At 33.0% G+C, this 10,102-nt stretch overlaps 4 protein-coding genes across 4 annotated transcripts; 2 read left to right on the plus strand and 2 right to left on the minus strand.

Moving 5' to 3' along the window:
* Nucleotides 1-365: 365 nt before the first annotated feature.
* Nucleotides 366-2,849, minus strand: Usp39 (ubiquitin specific protease 39). Its single transcript, XM_018549731.1, has 9 exons — nucleotides 2,655-2,849; nucleotides 2,075-2,353; nucleotides 1,828-2,003; nucleotides 1,530-1,755; nucleotides 1,162-1,448; nucleotides 948-1,076; nucleotides 817-878; nucleotides 500-722; nucleotides 366-431 (listed from the first exon to the last, which is right to left on the minus strand). Exons 1-9 carry the CDS (start codon nucleotides 2,728-2,730, stop codon nucleotides 366-368), a joined length of 1,524 nt encoding a protein of 507 aa, XP_018405233.1. The 5' UTR covers nucleotides 2,731-2,849.
* Nucleotides 2,850-3,796: 947 nt separating this feature from the next.
* On the plus strand, nucleotides 3,797-5,212 carry Smug (Single-strand-selective monofunctional uracil-DNA glycosylase). Its single transcript, XM_018549728.1, has 3 exons — nucleotides 3,797-4,736; nucleotides 4,796-4,945; nucleotides 5,048-5,212. The coding sequence occupies exons 1-3, from the start codon at nucleotides 4,002-4,004 to the stop codon at nucleotides 5,171-5,173; spliced, it is 1,011 nt and encodes a 336-aa protein (XP_018405230.1). The 5' UTR covers nucleotides 3,797-4,001; the 3' UTR covers nucleotides 5,174-5,212.
* LOC108781680 (tRNA-specific adenosine deaminase 2) lies at nucleotides 5,107-6,032 on the plus strand. Its single transcript, XM_018549730.1, has 2 exons — nucleotides 5,107-5,185; nucleotides 5,331-6,032. Exon 2 carries the CDS (start codon nucleotides 5,376-5,378, stop codon nucleotides 5,913-5,915), a length of 540 nt encoding a protein of 179 aa, XP_018405232.1. The 5' UTR covers nucleotides 5,107-5,185; nucleotides 5,331-5,375; the 3' UTR covers nucleotides 5,916-6,032.
* Nucleotides 6,033-6,218: 186 nt separating this feature from the next.
* TTLL15 (tubulin tyrosine ligase-like 15) lies at nucleotides 6,219-8,244 on the minus strand. Its single transcript, XM_018549732.1, has 4 exons — nucleotides 8,211-8,244; nucleotides 6,770-7,959; nucleotides 6,432-6,639; nucleotides 6,219-6,371 (listed from the first exon to the last, which is right to left on the minus strand). Exons 2-4 carry the CDS (start codon nucleotides 7,936-7,938, stop codon nucleotides 6,273-6,275), a joined length of 1,476 nt encoding a protein of 491 aa, XP_018405234.1. The 5' UTR covers nucleotides 7,939-7,959; nucleotides 8,211-8,244; the 3' UTR covers nucleotides 6,219-6,272.
* Between the last annotated feature and the right edge of the window lie 1,858 nt (nucleotides 8,245-10,102).

A 10,102-nucleotide genomic window follows, 5' to 3' on the forward strand; every position in this document is an offset into this window, starting at 1 on the left:
TACACCGTGCATTTAGGCCACGGCCTAAACAATAGATGTCCTTGTTTATCCTGTAGGTTAAACAAAGACACCTATCGTATAGGTCGCAGACTAAGCGCACGGTGTAAACATAGCCAATATTAATTATTATATGAACTTTGAGACTTGAAAAGGATCCGAATTAGGATCGAAACGTTGTTATTATCAAGATACAATAAAGCATCATTTCACACGATCAACCAGTGTTCCGACTCGATAAGACATTTATCATTTCTAAAAAATATCATAAGTTTACAATGGAAATATTTAAAAAAATTAAGACAAAGTCTATATACATAAAATGTAAATTTTTTATTTTCACATTTCCGAGCTTTTATTCAAGCGTATCACATAGTTTTTTTATTTTTACTATCTCCATTTTCCATGTACGTATCTTTCCTTAACTCATAAATCTGTCGAAAGAAAATACAGTGATTACCTAAATATCGTAAACCACAAAGAAACAAGTACCTTTACTCACCTGTACATATGCTTCAGTAAGAGTAATCATTTGTGGTAAAATTTGTGTAACGTGCAAATCTTGCAATTCATACCATTGGCCTGTGGCTTTGTGCAGAATATGGACTCTGTATGTTCCTTGTCCAGGTTCACCATCGTGTACTATATTAGCTACCAAGTCATACGTTGTACATGGATGCTTAGCTTTTACTTCCGGTGTTAAAATATCTCCAAAATCAACATTTCTGCAACATAATTAGGATTTATAACTAAACGTTGTTAATAATAAATTGTTTAGTATATAATAGTATATGAAACAAGAAACTATTATGTACTCACTTAACAGGAAAATTCACAATTGTTGGATTTTTTTCAACAAAAAATGTATTTTTTGTGAATCTCTAAAACCAATACAAAAATTATCAAATAATGCAAAATATATCGATACCATTATAGTAGATAAAACTTACTTTTATGTAAAGTATGAGATATGGTGGCAGTTCGGTAATCTCAAATCTTTTCATGAAATTTTCCTTGTAAGTTTTATATTCTTTCTCAGTGACGGCATTAAATTTGTTCAGGAGTGTGTACAGATTTACCTAAATGAATAAAAAAGGCTATTTTTTTTTATCTCTGCTATATTCCGTTTATGTGATCAAATTTATGCGTGAACAAAATACTGACCTGTGGAATAATATTCTCTGTAAATTGATCTTTAAATAGTGGAGGTGGCGGAAGATCGCAAGTGAGATATAAAAATGGACTTTCCGTCACAGTTTCACCGTACTCCACTGTGTGTAACAATTCACTTCTTTGGCTCTCCTCTAGTTCCAATGGTGGTATTTTTCGCGTATATATTCGCATATGACCCAAAAATGTTTTATAAATGATGCTAGAATCACGCTTTTTTGTACCGTTTAACGCTAGATGGAGAGCATTTAAGAACCACGATAAAAAATCCACAGGATCGCCTAAACGCAATCATTTGTATTAGTAAAAATATTACTTTAATCAAATAACAAAAATGCATGTTAATAAAATCTGTTACACACCTTGCTCTGTAAACTGAAATCTTTTCTTGCTCCACAAAACTACTGCTTGTAGCATTTCATGTGGGCTTACGTGCGCTTTAAAATTACGTGGGTTCCATAATTTGCGCATAAGTTCTCCAAACCTTTGTACCAAGAGATACGATGAATCCCCAGGTGGTCTCCTTACATGAGCATAATTAGATTCTCTTAAAAAGAAATCTCTCAAAGGTGTAACATGCGAAAGTGCCTATAAAAAAATATCAACGTGACAAAATGCATAAAACAATGATATTATCCATTTAATTATAAATTATATTACTTGTAAAATGACATTGCAATAATCGTTTGCTTTTATATTATTCATTCCTACTATTCCTGGTGAATACATAGAGCCGTCGATTGCTCTAGACTGTTTATCGCTCTTGTCTAGTTGAGCTATTTGTATTTTATCAAAAGTTGGATTTAATACATATTTAATATCATCCAGGGACGAATCTATTGAACATGGAAAATGTCACTTGTTGAAATACAAAGAAGAACAAGAATATAAAAATAAGTTTACCTACCTACTATCTCATAATTATCTGGTAAGCAATAAAATTTGAGCGTGTGTAAATTAAGAAAAACATGATGACTCTCTGCTACACTATGTGTATAAGCATGAGTATTAGTGCCTCTGCCCTGAAAATATTTGCCGCAAACCAGGCAAGCGTATACATTAATCCTAGATAATGATACAGAACACAACTTTTCAAAATCAAAATCCAGAAATTGTCGATTAATCGTGTCCAAATATGGACACAATCGTGGCGCCTCCGATCTCGTTTTTATGTACTTCACAGTCTCTGCAACAGGACAAAAATACAGCTACGAGAGAATAAAATTATAGGTTATGTTTTAAGCGATAAGTAAAAAAGTGAGCAGAAGATTATTTTACTCTTTCGTTTTACTTTCTCTATTATATATCAATACCCGGAAATGTATTATTACAAACATTCATGTAAGGACAAAGAAAAATCATGGAAAATATCATTTAACCTCAAACTGCACGTACACAGCATTTTTATGCATTTCATTAAAATTGTTACGTATCTAGAACGTACTGATTTAAATCGACAATATACTACATCGTACACACATACTCACTTTCCGTTTCATTGTCCGAGTCGCTGCCAGTATCAGTTATTTTTCGTTTCAAAGTATTTCGTCTGTCGAACGCCATTGCTAACAATTTCTGGCATATAAGTCCAGGAACTACACACACGCAAAAATTCACATCGTATATGGGCGCGTATATAAACCTGTTCAAAAATAATTAATTCGCACGAAAAAATTCACATATTAGTGTGGCATCCTCTATATATTCACACAAAAAGAATTAGTTTATTAGTTATTTTGTTATTTATTCATTTAAGAAACATTACGATACTATAGGATCTCTCATCAGATATCGATTCATATTGCGATTGTATTATTCGAATCGATTTCCAGTGATTTTAAATATTAAGCAATGTTAAAATTTCAGCCAGTAAAATAATGGTATAAAATAGTTGACCTTTTAAATTTATCAATTGACAGTCTTTTTTTGAATAAAGTTGCATTTTCGCATAATACGATCGATCAATAGACGAATTACAAAACTCGCCTTATCTCGAGATATACTCGAAATTTCGTTTAAATGATTTTAATAAATCGAATTAATAGAATATGTTAATCTTTCTAAATAATTCTTTAACATAGTACATATGTATGTACATCCGTATGATCCAACGCGTGTGGAATAAAATTCCAATTTTCAAACTCCGCAATTGCTCCGATCGTCGAATTGTACGTGTTAGGTTAAGGTTAGCAAGACGCACGTGGTGCTTAGCTGCATTTTCATACACTTTCTACACTCGAACTGTGAGAGACACGAATGTATATAATTCATACTGAATTCTGCGAAAATTTCCGCAAAGCAGTAGGAGAAAAGCAATAGGAAAAGAGATGTAGAAGGTGCAACTGCAGTGCATTTATTCCATGTTTGCGTACAACTGTCGAAATAACGGGGGTGAGTAGAGGCAAATTTCCTTTCTTTCTGTGTAACGGAATATTCTCGGAAACACATTCGGGTGCGTTTCGTAGATTTTGAACGAAACAACCGAAAGAGATAGATCTATTAGAACTGATTAGAACTGCATTCTTATACACAAGTACGGTTCCTGAACTTGCAGTAAGTTGATGACGTTTATTAGTTAATTCGATAAGAGAAATTACAAAAAGTATTGTGCAGTTCCTGTTATATCTCGAAGGTGAAACACATGGTTTTTTTATTGATGTATCCACATCTTAAAAAACGTGGGAGTTGTTTTTTTATATACCTTTAAATTACTAACACATATTAATTAATCCAGCCATTTATTGTACATATAATTTGAATATTATTTCATAATAATATTGAAGTAATTCTTCCTTGAGTTTCTACATACATCAGACTCTCTCGAAAATATAATTATGCCTCGCACGAAGAGAACTAGAGCAAAAAGTGACGATTTGTCAAGCGAAAAAGAATTCAAACGGTCGAATTCAAATGTCATAGATTATATGACACAAATACAAACGACTTTGGGAATTAAAAATGCAGGCACAGAGGAACATAAATCTGCCATCCTTGAACCTGTTTCTGATACGAAAGCAAGAGAAGATACAATTGAACATACTTCTAATACAGAAGAAAATGGAGCTACAGTGGGACACACGTCTACAATATCTGTATTTATCTCTGATAGATTGTTATCAATTGAACAAGAGCTTTGTACCAAATTGCTAGATATCACTTTTCCACCATCCATACAGTATATTTATAATCCGCTCGAATATGCATCTGAAACACATGCCATGTATGTACGCAAGTATTGTACTGGCACAAAAAAGATCTTGTTTGTTGGTATGAATCCTGGACCATGGGGCATGTCGCAAACCGGTGTGCCATTTGGAGAAATAAATATGGTTCGCGATTGGCTCAAAATCTCTGGTCCTGTTAATAAACCCTCCAAAGAACATCCCGACCGAAAGGTGATAGGATTTCAATGTACACGCAGCGAAGTTAGTGGACTAAGGTTGTGGAGCCTCTTTCGAGATCTGTGTGAAATTCCTGAGAACTTCTTCCGATATGCATACATGCACAATTATTGCCCACTGGCATTCATGGATGACAAAGCTCGAAACATCACACCGGCAGAAATAAAGGCAATATTCATCCTGCTGTATTTCTTTCTCCTTATGCTGAACTATTTTGTACTTTTCAGGGTGAAGGACAAAGGATTTTACATGAGGCTTGTGACAAATCCCTAATAGATATAATACAACTTCTGAAAGTAGAGATTGTTGTTGGCATTGGCAACTACGCTGAAAAAAGAGCACAGATTGCAGCCCAAACAGGAGGCCTTTCAGTACAGGTAACACATACTGTAATATTTTAATAATATTGTACTAATAATACACACATAATAACAAATAATACACAAGACTTATATTAACTTATACAATGGCTCTTTCAGGTGATGGTTCTTCGACATCCCAGCCCAAGAGCTGTAGGCAATCAAAATTGGAATGAAACTGCTAAGCAACGGCTAAACGAATTAGAATTACTTAAATATTTCGACAAAACAAATACTACTGTCTAATTTTTCTTTTGCGTAAGATACTATTTTTGAAGATATAAACATCAGACAAAGCATTCTTTTAATTTTATTTAAGATAACATTTTTTATAGAGAGAATAACTCTCTCTTTTTCAAGAGTTAATAATTTTATTAAAAAACTGTCTTTAATATTGATTTAGAAAATATCTCGCCAACATATGATATAATAATTAATAGTGCTTATTATGGATACTTCGACATGGATGGACGTTGCATTACAAAAAGCAGAGGAATCTTTAAGAGCTGGTGAAGTCCCGGTTGGTTGTTTATTTATATATAACAACCGAATAATTGCGACGGGCAATAATACAGTAAATGAAACTTGTAATGCAACTCGTCATGCCGAGATAAATTGCATCGACCAAGTCTTAAAGTTCTGTAAGGAGAAATGCATGGACTACGAAGCGGTGTTTCGTAATCTAGATGTAATTGTCACGGTAGAGCCGTGCATAATGTGTGTGTCTGCATTACTTCAATTACAAGTACGCAGTATTATATACGGCTGTAAGAACGATCGATTTGGTGGTTGTATCAGTGTGCTCGAAGTACCAAAGTTTTACGATTCAAAAATAATGATAAAAGGAAATGTAAAAGGAGAAGAAGCCATGAAGTTACTCCAAGATTTTTATAAAGGTGTCAATCCAAATGCGCCTGAATCAAAAGTCAAAAAAGATCGTAAAACACACACACACGCTAAAGGAACTTCGTCAACGGAGAACGAATAATCTTACAATTTTTTTTTTAATTCTACATTTGTATGCGAAATGTTTTCCTATATATTTATTTGGTATATTATACAGAGTACGCGCGCGTTTTCAATAATTAAGTACATGATACGTTGATCCAACATATAATTTTATTGCTTTAAGTCTTTGTGATTTTTTACGTTCTAAATGTACAATGTACAAATAGAATAATACTAATATAATTAAATTTAACATTCGCGCGTTTTCACTTTACATGTACGTGTTAAACAATTTTTATAGCGATACTCCTATTCATTTGTACATTATATATATACAGTTTCATATATCTGAAATAAATATTACATAGAACTTACGTAATATATTTTGTTCATATGATCAACTGCACCATGTCTTGTCTAATTCGCATTTTCCTTGGTACCATCTGATAAGTAATTGATTTCTTAGCGTGTAGTTGTTCAACATCATGTTCTTTGTCTGTAAAAAATTTATTCAGTTACAATCCAGCCGAGTAGTTAACAAAAAACTATGACTTACTATAGGAGGTGGAAAAATTCTTTGAAAATCCATTCGGTTTTGATGCTCGAGATAACTCTGCGACAAAATGAGTTTTATTTCTGGAGTGAAACACGGTCGGCACAATTGGCACTCTATGCGAAAGCAGTCATTATCACATTTTTGACAGAGCTCCGGTAACACTACAATATTTTTATTCGCTATTTCCATCTCCTCTTCCTTTTTATTTCTACAATGATAATATCAATATTAAATAAAACATTTCTATTTTATATTTTTTAGATGGATAGAAGTACATTTCTAGAAATAGCTTCTAGAATATACTTCTAGGAATCTTGATATTTTCGTGACATGTTTACCTTGGTCTCAAGGATTCTTTTCTAATTCTCTTGGCGATACCAACCAACGCAAATGTATTGAATATGACTTGCTCATATAATAACTGATTCGGTGGATAATGTGCGGAAGACAGATTTGGCGACATGTTTGCTTCCATCATGTAGACATTCAGGTCCTCATCAAGGGCCAAGTCGAATCTCACAAGTTCGAAGAAATTTCTGCCGTTGCCGAAGCGTTTGGAGACGTCTCTGATCTGTACCTCCTTTAGCAAAGCGATCTCCTGAATAGCGTCATACGCTCGATTCCACATTTTTGTCGGATTTTTTCCTTGTTCCCTGACGTATGCATCGAATGAGTCCTTCATTGAGTATCCGAGTTCAACATAGTGTCTCTTCAAGGATGGGACGTTCCAAATCGGTAGGTAATCATCACCAACCACATACTTATCTAGAATCTCTGGATCAAATGGATAGTACTCGATTGGACAGAAACGAAACAGCACATCACCCTTGTAAATGTACACCCGTAGCGGATCCACAGAAGTGATGACAGTGTACACACCAATATCGAACTTGTAACCATCTACGAGAAACGGCCGCTCGATAAACTCCTGGACGAATGTGCCAGCAGTGAAATTTGTATCGCTGCTGTCGCGAATGCGAATGCCACGATGATCGTTCGACTTTTGTACGAACTGTTTTGCGGGGTTTGATTTGGCATAATCAATGAAAGCTTGCTGATCTTCAGGCATCTTGAACGCTGCTGGGATATACCGGCTGCCGTGAGACGTCGACAAGTCCACTTTGTTCGTAATGTAGCCGCAACCGGGAAAGTGATTGACACGCTGATGTTGTTGCAATTTATTTAAACTCGCGGACAACACACGAAAAGGATAATCGTGAGCCCACAACAGATCCCAATCAGATTTATTATTACCTTCCTGGAAACCAAGTCGTTGAAGTACTGCATACACATGCTTCAGGTAACCAGTGTCATTGCTCTTGGCATAGATCCAAAACTTTGGTCTAGCCTCATTTATTATCGTCGGTCTCTCGAACAGATGTCTCAAATGCGTTTGATAACGTAGATACAGAAAAAATATGCCATATAGAATCAAAGGAACCACTACGGAAGATAAAATAATCTTCAGCACTGTCTTCATCTTCAAATTTATAATTTGTTCCTTCATAAAACATTGTTTCACTTGTTTCTGTAACAAAACATTATCTTGATCTGAGATTAAAACTTTTTTAAATTTAATTAAATATAAATAAGTGTGAGAGCGGAACAATATTTTTAGTACTTGATCTTACTTTGAGTAAAATTTTCCAAGTATCTTTGAATAAAAAGAAATTTATTTATATACCTTTAGTTACTGTTCTCTCTTTTGTCTACAACACTGACCTATATATCAATTCGTTATTAATAATAATAAATCTAAACAGTTTTTGAATTTCGTACCTTTTTATCTTGCTCTTTTCCAAGTTTCCTTTCATCTAACATAATATTATTTTTATTTAAGTGGGATTAAAATTAATTCAGCTATTTAGTCCGTAAAAAATTTACTTTTGAGCAATGAAATACACATCATTCACATGTGAAAGTATGCACTATTGTGACTTATCCCCGCTTCGTCAACTGCCTTTTCCATGTGGGAGAACCATTGAAAAACCGGTTTCTCTTTACGTGACTGTGACACGAATTACAACGTTCATCGTAAAAATTATATATTATTAGAAATAAACACTTTCAAATTTTCATAATAATGTTATTGAAGTTTAATTGATTTTAACATTACTTTCATAAATGTATAAATTTCAATTTTATTTATAGATATAATTGTTTTTTTATATCTTATTAAAATACAGTAAAACGCTTAAAATCATAGTTATACATCTTATTCATACTTTTTTATATTTGTAACAAAGTTCTCTGAGGCAATGACATCCAGAAAATATTCTACATCCCGTGTATTACACCATGCTACATCCTAAAAACGTCGCCAGCACGTCCCTCAGAGAATGTCTTTGTTATGTGAATGTCGATACATATTTTTTTGTAGTTTTAATTATTTTATATCTAAGATTTTGATAAGTTTGTATTCTAAACTAAAATGCAATTATCAATCTTATATACCAGGTGTTTATAAAGTGAATATTTTGACGAAGAAGAGATAATTTAAAAAAAAGGAAGTGTGTTCTTTAATAAAATATATAAATATGCAATTTTATATAAGACGTACAAAAGATTCAAATATAAACAAATAAGAAAAAAATGAATGATTATCTTTAACAGTATTTAATGATTTAACCTTTCTTCCAGTAATGAAGTTTTCTGACGATTAACTTTCTCTTCAATATCTATTTAATAAAATTTCTCTTTTTTTCAATTCGATTTTCTTATAAGAAATTGCAATAAATACTTGTTCCTTTTGAAAATAAAATTCTATGATATATATTTGAGAATTTTGAAAATTAAAAAAATATACTAAAATATATATATTAGGAGTAAAGAATAGGGAGAAGGAGAATGGAAGGCTTGCGACCAGTAGGAACCCTCAAGTAATAGCCCAGTCAAAATCCATTTTAGAAAGGAAGTAATTCCATATCGGCTGCCCGTTGCTGGAGGGGTGTCTTTTTGGATCATAATGAAGGTACAAAAAGCCCACCCCCGTATCGTGTACGCTACGAAAATTACAGTGCAAAAAAGGTGCAAAAAATAGGTTTTTCGGCAATAAGTCAAAAAGTATCACTTTTAGGGTGAAGACGCGAAAGTTGTAGAGAATGTAATTTTACGCAAAAAAGGTCCTTACAAAAATTTTGTACGAGCACTTGTAGTCGAAGTAGATTTTTTGTAAGCAAGGGCCATTTTTTGAGAAATGAGAAAGTCTCGAGCGCATTACGCATTTGTCGTCGATAAAGCAAAAATGGCGCTTCGGATCGGAAAATGGTTCAAATGAAAGTTATAGACAATTTAATTACGAACAACTTCTTTCTTATAGTTTTTTTTGTACGATCAATATTGGCAGAGATATGAATTTTTTTAACATTTATTATCGTTTATCGAATATACTTTGTTCATGATAAAATCACTAATAACTCAAAATCTATAGCTCTAACAGAAGTTTTACATCTTATAACAGTGAAAGATAATTAAATTTCGAAAATTTTGGTATATATAAAAACTTATTTTGGAAATATGTGAAATGCGATAATGCTAAAAAACCAAAAAAATTGCCGCATTTTCGTGTATTTTGTAAAAAAAGTTACTAGTGGTGAGTTGTACGTCAAATATTGCCTCTACATTTTTTGAAGAGAATTAAATTACCTTTAAATCCTTTTTTTATTCATCTG

Source organism: Cyphomyrmex costatus, unplaced genomic scaffold (genome assembly GCF_001594065.2).
Source record: "Cyphomyrmex costatus isolate MS0001 unplaced genomic scaffold, Ccosl1.0 scaffold871, whole genome shotgun sequence".
Lineage (NCBI taxonomy): Eukaryota > Metazoa > Arthropoda > Insecta > Hymenoptera > Formicidae > Cyphomyrmex > Cyphomyrmex costatus.